The sequence below is a fragment of the Cavia porcellus genome, unplaced genomic scaffold (assembly GCF_034190915.1).
Source record: "Cavia porcellus strain 051 isolate PalLab524CR breed Dunkin Hartley unplaced genomic scaffold, mCavPor4.1 scaffold_14, whole genome shotgun sequence".
NCBI classification, from domain to species: Eukaryota; Metazoa; Chordata; class Mammalia; order Rodentia; family Caviidae; genus Cavia; species Cavia porcellus.
In genome coordinates, this window is record NW_026947497.1 from 9,317,012 (window position 1) to 9,335,350 (window position 18,339).

General features: G+C 47.7%; 1 protein-coding gene across 3 annotated transcripts in view; it reads right to left on the minus strand.

Annotated features, from left to right (window-relative positions):
* Positions 1-440: 440 nt before the first annotated feature.
* The window catches only part of Elovl6 (ELOVL fatty acid elongase 6), a 100,679-nt gene continuing 82,780 nt past the window's right edge, over positions 441-18,339 (minus strand). For all 3 annotated transcript variants that reach the window (XM_013150608.3, XM_013150609.3, XM_013150610.3), the window contains 2 exons: positions 10,853-11,004; positions 441-4,539 (listed from right to left, as the gene is read on the minus strand). In XM_013150608.3, coding sequence (XP_013006062.1) covers positions 4,115-4,539; positions 10,853-11,004 — 577 coding nt within the window. In that variant the 3' untranslated portion in view covers positions 441-4,114. The remainder of the gene's footprint in view (positions 4,540-10,852; positions 11,005-18,339) is intronic.

Below are 18,339 nucleotides of genomic sequence, written 5' to 3' on the forward strand. Positions count from 1 at the left end.
GGGATCCGAGGACTCTACAGGTTCAGGAAAGCAGAGGGACCCGAGGACTCTACAGGCTCAGGAAGGATCTCGCTGCTTGGCACAGGATTCTAACTGGGCTCTTCAGCTACGGATTCTGCTGCAGGCCCCACATGCTTGTAACTGCAGCTGTTGCCATGGGCATTCAAGATGCTGGGACTGTACTGACCTGCTCTGCAGCACTGGGGAACCAGCATGCGGAAGCCGAGGCCTAGCACTGCATCCTGACCACCCATGGAAAGCAGGGTGCTCCACTCGTGCACCAACGGGAAATGCTCTGCTGCATTCTTAGCAAATTCCTCTTTGCTGGCAATGAGTGTGAGGCACAAAGGACTGGGTGTTTTATGGAAATATAAAAGGGGCAGGAGACCTCTCAAGAGCGGAGGAGACGAGGACAGAACAGAATAAGCTCTACCAGCATCCCATGTGAATAGCAAAATATTTATTACCAAAGACAGAAAGATTGGGGAAAGATACACCGGACTACTGCAAAGTTTTGGACTGGCATCATGGTGTGCTGTGTCACTCTTCAGGGCGCGTCTAAGTGAGACCAGTAGGGACCGTGGTCACACAACTCAAAGGCTCTGAGCTCTGGGAGGTGGAGTCCATCTGCTTTCCTCCATGATCCTGGCAGGTCCCTGGAAGCAGCTTTTGGTCAACCCAAAGACGCTGTAAGAACACTGTCCAAACTTGGGGGTAAAAGACCCCTCGGTATGTGCTGTAGCTGATTCACTGGACACACACTGTCTCGGGATAGAGCTTGTTCTAAGAGAAAAGAAAACAGCCTGAGAACTTGCCTTTCCCGGGTAACTCAGTACTCTGGGGGTACACCTGGACTTTTGGAGCCTTTGACTCCAGTGTAATCTTCAGAAGCTTTGTTTCTCGGATGCGCAGACTCTGTGCTACCACAGGGTACCACGGCCCATTACACAGGCAATCTGAGTCTGCCTCCTCCAGGGTTCTTTCAGGTTCCTAATGTTTTTATATTCAAGGTTTCCAACTAAGCCAAGCTATCAGTCACTGGACAAACGGGCCTTTCTAGGTGGACAGAGACAGCCTCTTTCTCCTCACACAACACACAAACATGTAGTCGCCCCAAACCCAGTTTTGTAGTGCATATGATTAGAAAAAAGTGGGAATAAATTACCTGGAATAGTAACCTTAATCTATGATTTCAATTTGGTACTTTGGCCTAGCATTGGATATAAATACAATAAATAAATTATAATAGTTGTTCTTTTCTGATAGGCAACACTAGCTGGCCCAGATATAAAGTCCCCTGCTGCATGAACAGGGCATGTCTCACTTAGGATTTCTTTGCAAACTCATGCATTTGAGTTTAAGCCCAGAGTGCATGAAACGTTATATATATATATGTATATAGGAAATCAAGGATTTTGTATTTGATCCAGGAATGATGCTTTCACTGCACTGGGGCTGGAATGCAGTGGAAAATCTTTAATAGAAAGACAATCTATTGCAGCATAGTGGGGCAGCTATAAAAAGTTGCCTGCCCAAGGTTTTCTGGAATGTTAACAGACAACAGGATTCTCTATTTGGCAGTCGGTTCTCTGGCAGGTTTCAGATTGGTCATGGGCCAGGGATCTAGCCTCAGATCTTCATAGAATTAAAGCAGAAAGCCGAGACATTAAAAACAGTGTACAGAACCTGCAATCCTAGACTTTTTAAAAAATGTGTGGCTTTCTTCCCATGATAAGCATCAGAAATGCCTTTAGATATAGATAGCTGGATAAAAACTACTAGACATTCAATCTGTAAACAAAAATTCTAAATTACTTAACAAATGAACACAAGCATGAACCTAATACCAAGATGAAAGTGCTTTGGAAGCATCATTTTGGAGTCTTTTTATGGTTTCTGCTGATCTCGCTTTAACCTGCGTCCCATGATAAATCACCATATCAAATAATTAAATTAAATCACCCAGATGAGCCTCTAACTGATCCTTCTATTAACTCAAGCCAACTGATATGCGGCCTTTTCTTCATTTTAATTATTCTGTCCACTTCCTGCAATAAAGGGGAAGAAAAAGGCTTATTATACAGTATCAGGCAGCTGTGAAGCTCCAAGAAACATCGTGATCTAATAGTCTTTTGGTCGTAGCAGGACCAATCTTTGCACTGCAGGTCCAAACTTTGCCCCAACGATACTACATCTCTGGGCCAATTGCATCCCTGCTGGGAGCCCACATTGGGGTCCCACAGAGGCACCCATCGCCTGGATGGAGCTGCTTCTCCCCTGCAGCCCTGGCCCTCCCTGGCCTCCTTTTGCTTTACGTGGATTCCCTGTGCACAGCTCAGGCCATTCACACAGAATGGAATAAAACTTTATTCTTTTTAGATTCCACACAGAAACAAGATGCTGAGAAAGCTCTTGCCATCTCTGACAGAGAAGCAGAGCTACTGTTTCATGAATGACAACACAATTAAAGCTAAAATAATATAAAAATAATTTGAAAAATCCCTTTTACTGTACACTCCCAAAATAAAGCAAGAAAGATAAAAGTTTCTGCTAGCCAGAAAATGTATTCCTATTCATTTAGGCTTTAGGGTTCACTGAACTCCACCTGTGTGTGTGTATGTGTGGTTACTCGTGTGTAATCTATGCAGTGTAGTAGCCCCTAATCTTTTCACCTAGTTGCCTAATCATTAAGCTACTTAACCAATTATAATACTATTATATCACATTGAACAACTTTACATAATTGCTTCTTTGAAATACTAGTAACATTGACACATTTATTTGGCTTGTAGAGGCCTGAAATATTATAGATAATATAATCTAGCATTTTTTTAAAAGAATATGGCTCTTAATAAATTGATTTTCTGAGTTCCAGAGCAAAAGTCCCTTTTAAAAATTTTTCTTGACGCTCACTTGAAGCAGGAAAGATGTCTTCATATTTGGCCAAAGATAGGATGGATGTTTGATAGCGTTTAAAACTTGAAGGATTCATCTATGGTCGACAGGGACGTAGGTGGGTTGCAGTCTCCCCCCCGAAGCCACCAGAGGGCGCTCTGGACACCGCAGCATTGTGTGGGGAGTCCAGGCAGATGTTGGGGAAACGGTGTCTTTACCGACCCTGGCAGAGCTCCTAACCCCCCCCCCCCCCCCCGCAAGCTTTTAAACTCGGACCACAAAGCTTCATCCGGAGGCGGAACCCTGTTTGAAGTGACGGAAGGGCACAAAATGCCCCAGCTGTGTCCTGGAGGTCTCCGTCCTCTTGCAGCCAGAGCACGGCGAGCTTGCAGCAGGGAGTGGGGCTCCACGGCAGGCCACTGAGGTGCTCTCACCTTCTCCTTTCTGCAGTTGCTCTTGCATTCGAGTCTGGGGCGAGGAAATGCCTCCTGCCTCTTCAGAGTGGAGACCGTGGGCATACCCTGGCATGGGTCTGGGCGCCCCAGAAAAGCACTGAACCCTTGTGGTTTTGGCAAACTCACCAGCCCGCGGCTGTGCAGTGAAGGGGGAAGCATCCATCTCTTTTCTAGTGGAAATAAAAAATGATTAAGACATCTTTCATGGAGCTACAGTAGCTAACCTTTCTGCAAAAGGCATGAATTTCTGCAAAAGCATTATTGTTCTAGATACAGACCCTGTGTCTCTCGTGTTACTACCTTTTCTGGCTCCAGTTTTGTGTTGGAAAGGGTTAGAAAGGATTGTGTGTGTGTGCGCGCGTGCATATGTGTGCACGCTCAAGGGTGCTCGCAGAGCTAGGAATGCGACACAGGTACCTTTTCCCGCCAGCGAGCCCTAACTGCCTGCGCCTGCTCTCTCTGCATCTCTGGGCCGAGGATCACTGTGTCATCATTGAGTGGGCAGGTGAGGGACGGGGTGGGGTCTTCCAGCAGTGGAGCTTTGAGATGGAGATGCACGCAGCAAGTCCTCACCCGTGAAGGATCATAAACTTAGTGGGTAAGTCAGCCTAACTATCCTAAGCTGCCTGGGGTTCGTGTCTGCTCGTGTGTTGCTGTGTGGTGTGGTGTTGTAGCTGCACCATGTGGGATTCCTTGTGCCATTTTCTTTTGTCTGTTAGTTTTCGTGGTGACCCTGAGCTGTGGCTTGCTCCTCAGTTCCGACACTATTCGGCCTTGGCCGTCTTCCTCATTTTGCCAATGTAGGCCTCGAAGAAGAAACGGCAGAAGAGCACAAGGTAGCTGAGGTACATGAGCGAGGACCAGAAGATGTTCTGGAAGTGAGAGTGACATTGGTCCTGCTGCATCCAGTAGAAGACCAGGTAGTTGATGACACAGCCCATCAGCATCTGTGTGATCTGGGAGAGCGTGATGAACATGGCGCACTTGCGGGACACGCGGAAGCCCGCGGCCCGCAGCGCGTAGTAGGAGTACATGACCGCGTGCACGCCGTAGTTCATGGTCATGAACCAGCCGCCCCCGGCCACCATGTCCTTGTAGGAGTACCAGGAGTACAGCAGCACAGTGATGTGGTGGTACCAGTGCAGGAAGATCAGCTTCTGCTTCCGCAGGATGATGAAGATCGTGTCTCCTGCAAGACAGGGACGGGAGAAGGCAGGTGAGTCCCGGCCACCTGGCTGGGGCTGAGAGCACACGGAGGCCATGTACTGCTGTCTCCCGCTCTCCGACCTCAGGCCTGCTGCCTGTCCTCGTAACGCTCTAGGTGTCTCAGCTACAAAATGGGGATGATTAACAGTGGCGTGGGCGGCCGAGGGGTCATCAGGCTCATCAGTGTGCAATGGTCACCCTCGTTAAGCCAGCAGGACACACTACTTTTGAGATACTTTCAACTCAGCTGTACACCCCAGGGAGTATCACGGGAAGGGGACAGGGGACATGTCTCAGGTCACTGACCAGTCGAGAGAAACAGACTAAGCTAATGGGAACCTCATGCCTATAACCCCAGTTACTCAGAAGGCTGAAGCAGGAAGATCACAAATCTAAGGCTAGCTTGGGCAATGCAGGGAGAACCTGTCCCCAAATAAAATGAAATCAAATAAACTAGCCTGGGAAATTAGCTAAGCACCCAGTATCAAATGAAAACAAGTTTGAAAAACAAGTTGGAACATAAACTCCAGCAAAAGGATTTTAAGACTTTTCTTGAGTTTAGAACCATAATTTTCCTTCGGCCCGTGACAAAGTGTACCCCTCATATCACAGTCTGTGCAACATCCATAAAAGTTGAAGCTCTTAAAGTTAGGGAACAAGCAAGTGAAATACAAACAGAAGATGGGTGGAGGGACAAGACCGGACGGGACGGGCTGGGACAAATGATCCTGGACACGCATTTGCTGAGAAGAGAGGAATCAAGTGAGGAGAAACAGAAAATGTCAAAGTGTAAAAATGCTCTCCAGGATCTACCAAAAATTTTCCTAACAATTAACAGTTTGTGAGGAACCCGACTGGTGCATCTGAGGTCGGGAATTTTTTTTTTTTTTTTTTTTGGTCTTTTTCTTTTTTAATCGGTACCGGGGATCGAACTCATGACCACCCACTTGCAAGGCAAGGTGCTTATGACGCTGAGCTAAATCCCCAGCCCTCCTGAGGTTGGGAATTTACAGACTAAAAACAAGCATTATGCTCAGGCAGGACGAGGTCCACACCTCAAGGATTTTTCTATTCCTTGATTCTGAAAAATACATAATGCAGCACATTTATGTAAAAATGGATGTAGAGCAAACCCAGGAACCAGCTCACCCAAGTCCATGAATGAGGAAGACAGACAGGGCTGAGATGCTGCTCCGTGGTCCGGAAAGGGCTTTACACCACAGGTCAGGGCTGCTTTCTTGCTATCGACTGTTATCAGACATGGGCAAAGTCCATGGGTGCTTCCCGTGAACTCATGCTTGATCTCCACTTGTGTAAGAAAACCAGAAGGTCCTTATTCTTACTCTGATGTTTGTTTAAGCTCAAAGGGAGTGGCACTTATTTCCATCTCACTTCGAGGAGGGCCTCAAATGCTTGACCCTAGGAACGCTCAGATCCTACTGGGTCCTGGAAAGATCACCGAGGTTCCGATGCCAAGCACAGAATGACTCCTGGCCTCCCTTTCTGTTCATTATTATTGGTTTAGTTCCCTATTGTATTATTAAACATTATTACTTGATATTTGTTTAGAACTGAATAGCAATAGGTGTTATAGTTCTGTATCTATTCTAAAACTTACACTGAAATCCTCTTGTCTGGCACGGAGTGCCTGGTTTTTATCTGTCTGTGACTCAGCAGGCTGATGAGGATGCTGATGGTCACCTTTGCTGTACGTCATGGCCCCCCAATTGCTATCAGGAGGCCTGGGGTACACTTCTCAGTGTCAAACTGTGCTACTTAGGTCTTGCCTAGCAGAGACCCACTGTTCTCAAGTAATTACTGCTCAGGGGCTCCCTTCTCTTTATAAGCTATCATCTTGGACAACTTGGACAATCATCCCAGCCTAACTATGTTCACAGTGGAAAGAAGTGGACATCAAACACATTTTATGTTACAATCAACTGCAGTCATTCACAATTGAAAAGATCTGAGTCTCTGAGTATCAACTAAAACATAAACCCAATACAACATTTGAACACGGTGCAACAAAAGTTATTTGCTGTACAGTAATAAGCACTTCATCCTAACTCTTTAGATTTAATTTAACTCCATCACCACTCTTATAGTTAAAATTTCACAGTCTGCAGAGTGATGAAGAAAGCTTTTGTGGACTAGGCAGGGAACCCAGGATTCTGGAGCTGAGGACTGCTTTGTGCTCCTCCTGCCTGGGTGTGGAACTGGCATGTCCCGGCCTGGACCCAAAACATCCGAGGTGATTCTATGGCTCTGTGGAGTGCCGTGGACTGGAAGGAAAGGATGATCTGTGAAATCCTGAAGACAGGACTGACCTGAATCCACTTAGTGTTTCTCACAACACCATGCTGGCTGGTAACTAGGAGAAGGAAGACACTCAGCAGCCCCACTCCAAAGCCATGCGAAGGTCACTATCCTCAAGGCTGTGGGCCCAGAGAAACTTCTAGAAGGCCAGCCAAGAGTGCTCATGGTCTCTGCCCTGCAGCTGAGCGCATCAGTTCCCACCAGCTACACATTAGATTTCCTCTGCAGACACCACGTAACATCGCACTGTCCTGAGCCACAGCAGGCAACACTTGGCATTTATTTACTGGCTTGCCAGAAGCTAGAGGCCCAGAAACGCAAACGATCCAGAGGACTGTGTATCTGATGTTGGTCAACCAATCCTGCCAGGCCGAGTGGCCAGCCGGCCCTGGGGAACACATTCCAGCCAAGCACAAAGCATAAGGCTCTGGACTTTCAAAGGTCTGGCCATGGCACCTGGCTTAGCTTTCCCTCCTCCTGGTTCAGGATCTCTTCGTCACGCTCACTCTGGTCTGGCTCCTGTCCATCCAGGGTCAAGTGTGGCGTCTTCACATGACAGTGCCCCTCCTGAGGGCCACCTGCTGTGGTATGTGGGCCGATTAGCATCTGCAGGGCGTCCTCTGGCCCAGGGCACTCATAGCCACCATGAGCCACGAAGGGCCTACGCTGAGTGTGTGGCTTATCACAGACAGCTGCCCCTGCATGGTCAGCTGAGTGCTGCTGAGTCGGTTTCAGAAACAATGACAGGGCTCCCCCGAGCAAGGACCTAGCTCTGAGCTCACAAACGCAAATCTCAGCAGCTTTAAATGTCACCGTGGCAGCAGCCACCAAGGACCTGACACACAGAGCACAGCAGCTGGGCTCTTCTCTCCCTGGTTCCAGGAGAAAGTGACCCTAAAATTCACTGAAACAAGCTTGCTGTTTTCTGCGGAAATAGAGAATGCTTTTTGCTATCAGTAAGAGCTTAGTAAAGGAAAAAAGCGGGGAGCTGACAGGTTGAGATGCATAGTTTCTTTTGGGGGAGATGTAGAAGTCCTGCAGACGGACAGTGTGATGGTCACACAGCAACGTAAATACGTGTACTTGACTGCTGTTTAAAGAAGAAGAGTTTAGTGTGACTGTAGCTGTGATTCTGGCAGGGAATGGCACAGTTTCATCACTAACTCTGTGTAGGAGGATTTGTTCCCTTTGTCTTGTAAAATCTTTTCTTTCTGGTATTCTATAAGGGAGTCCAGCATCTCAAAATATTGAAAGGCAGAACCTGGGACTTAAAATTAAGCTCTAAGTAATTCAAATGGTTAAGAGTTTGTAAAATTAAATGGCAGGAACTGGGAAGGAATTTAACCCCCAAATGCACACGAGGGCACCTGGGGACAGGTGTGAGGGACGGGGCCCAGTGGCCGCCTCAGAGACCCCCTTCCCTGGACCTCACAGCAGTCAGCTCAGTGGGTCCTTGGCAAGGCTGCTGTTGATCAAGCTCCCAAGTTACCTTAAATTAAAAGAAGGTATAAGACACAAAACCACCTCTGTAAAGAATCCAGAAGTGTATGAAGACAATGTCAAGGTCAGGGCATTTCCCCTGCAGTCTTCCAGCCCCAGTGCCAGGACTGGGAAAGCACAGGATGCAGGATCAATGCATGGACTTCTCCTGGGAGGGAAGTTTGTGCCCACTCAGGCCATGAGTGGCTGCGAGCCACAGACTGGGGCTCAGGGAGGAGACAGCCCGGTCCGCTGTCTGCAGAGGGAGTGCGACCTGCTGATTGGCGTGGTGGGGCCAAGCTGCTCCAGGGCGAGGCGGATGCCAGTTCCCAGGAATTCCAGCTCTGTGTGCCCTTCTATTGTGCCTCTGAGAGGATTTGCGCTGGAAATCAGAAGAGCAGAGGGCAGAGGTGTGGCCATGGGGCTGAAGGACCTGACCTCTGTGGATAGCACAGGTGGCTCTCGGATAGAAGGGACCACTTTTAATCTCAAGTCGCCCAAAAAGAACTGGGCAAACACAGGGCACAGAATTCATTCAGAGAAAAGTCCTCGCCAGGACCAAAGGCTGTGGTGGGTGCTTTCCCAGGGGCTTAAGAGGAAGAAGTGAGATGCTGCATCTGACTTTGCACAAACTCTGCTGAAAGCAGTAAGAGGCAGACAAACCAGGACTCGCATGCCTTCAGGAAGCCGCAGCCAGTCCAGGATTACAGAGATGTGTGTGTTTTGGTGGGGTGGCGGTGGCGGTCCTGTCTGTATAAGGCTCTTATTATACAGCATAAAAGAAAACCAGGGGACATAGTTCTAAACTTGAAGCCTCAATTTTAGTAATGCAGGAACTTAATGAAAGTGTCACAAAACCCCAGGAATAAAGTATATAAAAGCTCATATTCTCTTAGACAAACTTTGAGAATGAGTGCTTTGCTTCAGAAACCTCATATACCTAGGTTTCTTTTAAAAGGTCACTATAGAGGAAATATACCTGGCAAGACAATCTCTTACTTTATCTACAAGTGACAAAACAGTTATGACAATATCCTCAGAGAATGGAATAATCCCTAAAAGCTTCCAGGGACTGTGCATGGAGGTCCAAGTTTGAAAATTATTTCTCTAGCCTAAGACTTTGCCCTTACTCATCTCAAAAACAAATATAAAAATCAGCTTCCAGAAGCCTGTTTCAACATATTCACATCAGAAAATGCTTTCAGGTAAGGGAGCCATTCTATTCTAGCTCTGTTAACTGTCTGGCCGATGGCAGATGCTTAACAGAAATATATAAATTTACTGAGTAAATGAATGAATCTACATTAATGCCTTTTTATATTAATGTGTTCAAAGATGGCATGTATGATGCCCACACACAATAGTCACCTAGCTACTGTGGACAGTACAAAGGGTTTCTCTCTGGACCTCTTCCCTTCTTAAGAAAGGCTTAGAGGCTGGGGATACGGCTCAGTGGGATAGTGCCTGCCTGGCAAGCATAAGGTCCTGAGTTTGATTCCTGGCACAAAAAAAAAAAAAAAAAAATCAAACAAAAAGCAAAGCAAAACAAAACAAAAAAAGGGGGCTTATATCTCTGAATGTACAGGCTAGCCTTGAACCCATGATGATCCTCCTGCTTCAGCTTCTCAAGTTCTGGGATTATAGGTCTGTGCCACAGTGCTCAGCCTGGAAAGGCTTAAGGTCAAGTTTTCTACTGCTGTCCTGCTCTTGCCTTTGACCTGGGTGACAACTGCCAGCTACTAGTAGACAGGCAGGCCACTGAGCCACACGCCGGTGGATTCCTGTGATGACACAGGAATATGAAAAACCCTAGAAATCTACACATATGTTCAGTTAGAATTTCCTGTTGGGCCAGGGATTTAGCTCGGTGGCTTAAGTGCTTGCCTGTCAAGTGCTAGGACATGAGTTCAATCCCTGGTACCAAAAACAAAAAAACAAAAAGCTAACAACAACAAAAAAAGAATTTCCTGTTCAACTTTTAGAAGGTGAACTACATTCCCTTTCCCTGGGGCCAGCATCATCCATGATTAAAATCAGACAGCACAGAGACTCACAATTAGCATTTGATAAGGAGAACACATGGACACCCAAATGGAAGTTCAATTTGCTAATCGGAACCTCAACTCGAAAGATGAAAGCACACTGAACTGTGGGCTGAAGTAGCAGGGCCGCTCACCAACATCAGCTCAGCAGTTAGAGAAGCTGAGAGCCTGCTGTGCGTGTTTCCTAGCTCCCCACCCCCACCCGTTGCATGTGGAGCAGTGCTTGGAAGCCGGCCGTCCTGTGTAAGCTCATCAGCTGTTAATTAATACACACAATGCAGTTGCATGAAAGGGCGGGAGATAGAAAGAGAAAGGACAAATTCGAAGTCTGCTCATTCGGACTAATCTTCCTTCGACCAACAGAGGGAGACTTTCAGACTGATGCCTTGCATAGGTTTAAATAAACACCGCAGATGTGAGGGTGTAAGAGAGGCTGGCTGGGGGCTGGGGGACACTCACCTAGTTCTGGCGCTTTGCTTAGCACAAATGCGTAAGCCCAGAATTTGCTGACGGGCCCGTTGTAAAAACTCTGGTCACAGACCGACTGCTTCAGGCCTTTGGTCATCAGAATGTACAACATGTAAGCACCAGTTCGAAGAGCACCGAATATACTTCATGTGAAAAAAGAAGATAACAATGGTTAGGGAAATCATTTCACTTCTGACACTCACCATACTTTGAGAAGCAGCTAGAAATCGACGCACAACAATCACAGTGATTTGCGTTTAGCTGACAGCATCTTTGCATGCTGGGTAAACGAGAGGAAACCCAGCTATCCGTGCCTGGTTCTGAAGACCATGCAGGACCCACTCACTCTTCACGGAGCATGACACAGCCGGAGCAGGATCCTCCAGGAGCTATGACCTTCATGGTCCCCTGAATGGCTCTTCCTCGGGGAGCTCCATGCAGTCAGGCAAGCTCTGAGCCCCAGGGGCTCCCCTCCCTGGCAATCCGTTACCTTCCATAAGCCCGCTGTTACTTTGCATCTGGATTGGTCACTTGGGCCCTGCAGCTGGACCCAAGCTACTATTCCAGGTGGCCCCTCTCAACGGCTGTGCCCTGTCTGGAAGAAGCCAGCAGGAGGGTCCCCCAGGCTGAGCTATGTGCCCTCTCCCAAAGGGACCCCCTTGAGGAAGCCCTAAGCTCCCCAGAACCACAGGCCACCACCTCCCAATGCTGCCCTTCAGTACACTGGCCTCCACGGAGGCCGGGGGTGCACAGAGGGTGCCCACAAGGGGCAAGACTATCGGAAGTATGAGGAACTCCTCCGGAAGCAAATTTTACACTGCATATGATTTTTCTCCCCAGTCTCCTGTTAGACAATAAGAACATTCTGGAATGCACTGGCTCAGTAATACAAAGAAAGGGAGAAATGACTCAGTGACTGGCACAAGCAGATTCCATCACAGAGAGGACCCCAGAAGTGTGAACCCCAAGAACGCAGGCCACAGTCAGCCCTGGAAGGGGAGTGCCCCAGCCTGGCCTCCGCCTGTCATTTCTAGGCGTGATTTTAGGAATCAATTGAGTAAACCACTGTGGAACTAAGTGACAGCCTTACCCCACTGGGAAATGGAGCTTTCTTTTGCTATCCCATGAGGAAACACAGACGCATTCGTTTACTTAAAATATCTTACGAGTTTCTCTGGAATAAATCACTGCACTAGCTTGACCTGTCCACGAAATGTGTCCACCACTAGAACAACTGGGCAACTTGGCACAGAATCGAAGTGATGAAGTTCAGTGCTTGCTACCGTCAGTCGAACCAAGTCTTTACCCACAGCTTCTCTAAAACCGTCAAGTCTGCAGTTTTAGAAATAGTGTTGCTCTGCTCTACACACAAGACTATTGTTACCTTACGGTGGGTCCTTTAATACTTCAGTGGTTCACCCCACCCTGCAGAATGGAACCCCTAACTCCTTAACTCAACCTGAGAGGCTCTGGAGAACCTATAAATTCACCTCATGTCCACAGTCACTTGTGGCCTTCTGCTGGCTGTGGGCCAGTCATTTCAGACCTTTCAGATATTTTCAGGTTTCTTCCTCAGGGCCTTCGAAATGCAATTTTCTGTGAGTGGGGAGCTTTCTTTGTTCTACAATTCACTCCAAGGCTGGCTCCTTTTCACTTTCTTATCTAAAATAAACATCTTCTCCTAGAGGACTGCTATGGTTCAGCTCTTGAGTGGGCCCCACAGGCCATGTGATGAAGGCTTAGTCACCAGGCCTCAGATGCTCCTGGGAAGTGGTGGAACCTTTGAGGAGCGGGTCTGCTGGAGGCGGGATCACCGAGGGAACTGTTGCGTGCTGGGACTGTTTCCTTCTTTCTCTGCTTCCCAGCCACTGTGATGAGGATGAATGGAGCATCTCCATGTACACCATGCATGACGTTCTGGGCCACGACGGGCCCAAAGAAACAAGGCCAAGAAGCTATGAGCCAAAATAAATAGTTCTTCCTTGTAAGTTGATTTACCACAGGTATTTGTCACAGAGACACAAATCTGGCTAACCTGTGGAATGACCTAAGCCTCTGCAATCCCTCAGTGGTTCTAACTTGGGGACAGGGGCTGGGATTTCACTGGGAAAGCAGAATAATGGAGATCACTGATTCCTCCTCAAAGTTTTCTGTTCTGTCTTTTCCTGTTGGGATGATGGTTAAATTTTAATGTGGAAAGTTGTCCAAATCACCAAACCAAGCAGAGTTGGTTGCCTGTCTAAGAGCTGAGGGCCTCTCCCATTCTTTACACTGACAGAGTCCTAAGGTTCTTACAACTTGATTCCATGGAAAGCCATCGTACCTCTAGTTCATGAGTAAATCTTAACTATCTAGGCCAGTTTAGTATCCTATTCTCCTTAGCAGTTACTTCTTAGGGTGGGCACATGACCAATTCTGGCTAATGTGATATGTGAGGGCTGCTGGGGTTGTTTTGAAGTCCTGTATTGCTTTCACTGGTTTTTTTTGATTGGTTTTATTCTGTTCTGTTTTGTTTGATTTTATCATGTCTGATGTTATGGGCACCTATATTGAAAATAACAAAAGGCATTATGGTAGCCATTGTTGATTTTCTATCATTTTGGTTTGAAGTCCTGTATTGCTTTCACTCTTTTGATTGGTTTTTTTCTCTTAAAAAACAAAACAAAATTTTTAGACCTTAAAGAAATAAAAGATGACCAACAGCGTCCGAGCTGATGAGTGAACCCATCTCCAGTCACCTCACCTCAACCCCATTTGCTTCGGAGGTAATAAATCCTCTTCACTACATGAGCTGATTGGAATTTTGCTTTCCATTATGTGTAGACACATAAAGCATCCTGGCAGACATAACACAGGAGATCTAATTTTCAGTAGAAGTCAGGTGAACGCTAGTTAAGATTTTGTGCCAGAATTCACTGCATCGGGTCCTAGACTGAGCCAGTGGATGACTTGACCCCAGTTAGATGCTTTTCATATACAGCAGGGACAACGTTAGTGACTCATGAAAGCCAAAAATAAGTAAAGCTGCAAATGAAACACCTTCAGAGCACACTGACCTCTGCTCACTAGCCCCAGATCTCTGATTTTCCTCACTTATCACGTATACCTTCGGAAGCCCCTTCTCCATTGGTGCCAGCTCACCACATCCAGAAACAGCTGCGCCCAGGCTCCTCACTAGCCCCGGCGCCAGCCTGCAAGCTCTGCCTGCAGTGACTCTGAAGACCGTTCCCTTGCAATAGTCCTTTCCCTTCCATCCTCTGGGCCTCAACAGCCACTGTAGCTTACCCAGTTTCCAATCTATTCACAAGGCATTTTACCTTTTCAACTGTTACTTGTCTGTTGGCATTTTTTAAGTGCCAACTGACAAAAGTCAATATCCTACTTCTAACCAATGCAATGGTCCTGGATGGTATCCGAGGAAATAGCCTTCAAATAAGGAGGAATTCGGGATCCACCAGTTGGAGGGTGAGGGAGGCCCGCTCAGAGCACTGTGGCACTGAAGGTCTTGAGGTCAGGGTCCCCACGACAGTGCTAGCAGCAAGTACACAGCATATATTACTACTGTCCCGTATCTGGACACAGCTCATCCCCTGGGCCCAGAACAATAAGGCTGACTCAGCAGCAGGACAGTGGCACTTTTCAGGGGTCCTGTCAGTGCCAGCCGTCGGGCCCATGTGTTTGCGGCCAAAGGCGCATTGTTGTGGTGTCACAGTGCGACTGCAGGGGCAGGGGATGACCGTGATCTGTGGGAAGCCACTGTGTCTGCCCCTGGCACATGGCAGCCACTGCACAGCTTGGAACCAGGCGGCTTAGATTATAGCAAAATCACTATGACATATTACCGAAATATATAGGGTGTAATCAACATATACAGCTGAATATTTAAAAAAGATTTTTTAAAAGGCTTTTGAGACAGGATTTCGCTACAGAATTCAGGCTGGCTTTGAATTCACTTTGTAGCCCAGCCTGACCTCAAACACAGCCATCCTCCTGCCTCATCCTCCTGAGTGCTGGAATATGGGCATGCATCACCATACCCACCTGAATATATTTAAATTTTAAAAAAACTACTGCAGTAGAGAGACACAGTGCTGTAATTTCCCTCAAAATATTTCTCATGGAGTCACACACACTTATCATCCTTGTCACTTTCTGCAGCAGCTCTGGAAATCCCCTTCCTGAGTGTCTTTAGGAGATGAAATCAAAACCACAGTCCATGCTGCTGCCCGTGCCATCCAGACATTGGAAGACATGGAGCTGGGTCCTCATGCACCGTGCTCACGGGATCTGACACCATGTGACTTCTGGCTGTTCCCCAAAGTCAAAATAACCACAGAAAGCCAGTGTTTTGAATGGACTCAGGACATCAAGGAAGTCACAACGGGGCAACTAGATATTCATGAAAGAGGACCCCAAAGCTACTATAGAAAGCAGCAAGAGGGATGCGATGATCGAGTTCAAACTGGGGGAGGTATTTTGAAGGAGATTAATGCAGCGTGTCTTCTCCAGTAATCAGTTTCTTAAAATTTGAATACTTACCATTATCTTTTAATTATATCTCATATATCAAGACGAAGAAGCTTCTCTTCCCTGAGTCACCTTTTGAGGCTGTAAGCAGCCAGCAAGTACGCAGCTCCCCCTGGACCCCAGTGATGATCCTGGAAGACACTGCTCTTCCATCTCAACACGCCTTCTGGGCCAAGTTCTCAACCGCCCAGGCCACTTCTGCGGGGTCAGAGCTGCCAAGGGAGGCCTCTGTGTGTGGGGGTGCCAACTCCTGGCTCAGTCACTTATGAGTTTTATCATTGGGCAAGGCAAGTCTTTTTCTCATCTGAAATAAGGGTAACATCTAACTTGCAAATCAGTTCCATGACTTTTATAAGCAAGATGAGCACGGCATTTAGTTAGTGGCAAGCCTCTGGTACACAGGTGCTCACAGATGTTTTTATTGTATTATTTTTACTCTTTAGTACCATTTGTTCCTGTTGTTACTTATTTGGTCTGTCCTTTAATGGGGAAAGTCACTTTTGCCTCCACTCATTCATTCTGGGAGGCAACAGACAGAGGCTGATTATCCCCAGAGGAGAGCACTTCCTCACTTCCAGATGGTGGTTTATTCCCAGGGGGCAGACAGAGCCAGTGCGGCTGGGAGGCACAGCCGCACCTACACCATCCTCTCACGCACTCGGGAGCATCGCTGGTCTTTCTAGAAGGCCACATGCATGGACACTGTGGTCGAGGTCAAGGACTGGTCCCTGAGTCCTGTGGAAGCCTCTGCACACCTGGCTGGCTCTGCACAGGTCCTATGTCCCCATCCCAGCTTCTGGCTATGCAATGTGAGCTTGCCAGAGAGTCTCTGGAACCAGTACATCCCACAGCATTACTTGCAGAGCAGCTGCTGGCGTAGAAAAGCAACTGACTCACCAGTCTGGCCTCTCCTGATCAGATAGCAAAGCTCTTTCCAGTTCTACAGCCTCAGACTAGCTGGGCTGCCGCATTTAGAATGGGCAGGTGCCCACTGCGGCAAACACGCCTTTTTTTAGCTGTGTGGTCGCACTCGTGTACTTTGTTGTTCTGAAGACATGCACCACTTCCCTTGCCTGGGTTCCATCTGGGCGGAAACAGCCACACAACAGCAGGTGCTCTGTGGACAGGGCAGCTGTTTCTGTTCTCCTTGGTCACACAGGTCTCACGCAGCTTGGAGGTGGGGAGCTGGAGCCTCAGTGAGCCATGTGTTGCTGTTTGGGGCTAGAAACTGGGAGAACCCTGCTTCCTGCCATTGGCCGTGGATGGGAGGGCCCCAGGAGTGCCAGGGATATGTGCTGGACAGCTTGTGGGGAGGGCAGAAAACCTCCTGTTGTGTTCTACAGATACACACCTCTCTATACTGACTGTTTTCAAATGAGTCTGCATGAGGCTGATAATTTTTTAACAAATATTTCAGTAGGTGTCTGGCCAAGGATACTCTGAGCACTCATGATGGTCCCAAGTACATGGCTTTCCTAGCAATGCTTTAAAGCGAAGCTAAGACACAGCACTAAACCCTGAGCAGCTCTTGGATGACAAACCGGCACCAGGACTGGGGAAGAAAAGACCGGTTCATTTACCAAATCAAAACCCATTTCAGAGACACCCACTGTGTGCCAGATGCTACCAGTATCACTTGGGAGGGCATCTGCAGCCTACTGCAGGTGACGAGGAACCTGAAAGGCCACAACCAGACAGTGTAACAGCCATGATCAGCGGTGCGGACCAGGCTGAGGGTGCATGTGGGCGGGGTTCTCCTTCAGTACATGCATAAGGAGACGGTGGAACCTTCAGGATAAAAATGTAGAAGGCGCGTTTGTATCTTCAGGATGTATTTCATTTTTTTCTTTCATAGCTGTTAAGTGCAGGGATCCTTTTTAAAGACAGGAAACACTTGGCTAAGTATTGTTAACCTGAGCTCTAACGACAGGCCTGGCCATTTATCTGTTGGAGAAAAGACCGAACCGCTTATCTCCTAGCCTTCCAATTTTACTGAGAACTGCAGAATTCTGCTCTAAGGAGAATTCTGCTTTAATCATCAGTAGGTCCAATTCCATCCACATGAACACTAGGAGTCGATCAAATCCACTTCTACGTCACCCCGCCCTGGCCCTCGGCATAAATGTGAGATGCGCTGGAATCCGAACAAGGCTCCGGAGAACCTCTGACCCTGAGATACCAACCGTGCTCACCCTGCTAACGCCACAGCCCAACATGCATCTCACTTCTAGGACAGGGGAATGAAAATGTTTTATGTCGCTTCTACCTACAATCGCAAGAAAAAAAAGGGCGTGAGAGGCTGTTAGCTGTCAACACGGGGCAACCGCTGAGCCTACAGCAGCAGTGCCAACACATGCAGTGGAGGAGGCTGGAAGCTCGTACCCGGCTGCAAGTGATGCCTGTGGACTTGGCCAGCAACGCGGGGTCGCAGCACCTTCCCATCTGCACCGGTCTCCACTGATGACGCGCAAGCCCTCTCCATCCCATGCTGACGTCCTCCGCAGGGAACGTGCACTTAGCTTGGTCTCGTGTTTGGACTCAACAACACACCAAGTCACCAAAGTATGGTATTTTTTGGTTCAATAAGACAATAGTCAAGTCAGTCAGATAATACACTTCCTTACTTCTCCACTCAGTTCCTGCACTACAGTTTGGCACTGCCTTTTCCTAATCACCTAGTTAAAAATACACACAGCTGGGTATGTAGTCCATGCCTGTAACTGCAGCATTCAGGAGGCTGAGGCAGGAGGACCACTGCAAGGTCAAGACCAGCCTGGCCCAAAGTCAGCCTGTACTGCATGGTAAGACCCTGTCTCAAAAAACAAACAAACAAACAAACAAACAAACAAACGCAACACCACACACACACACACACACACACACGGATCTAGTAATTCTACTGGTGGAACATAACAACCCTATTTGCAGAACTACTAAGCTGTGCTGTTTGT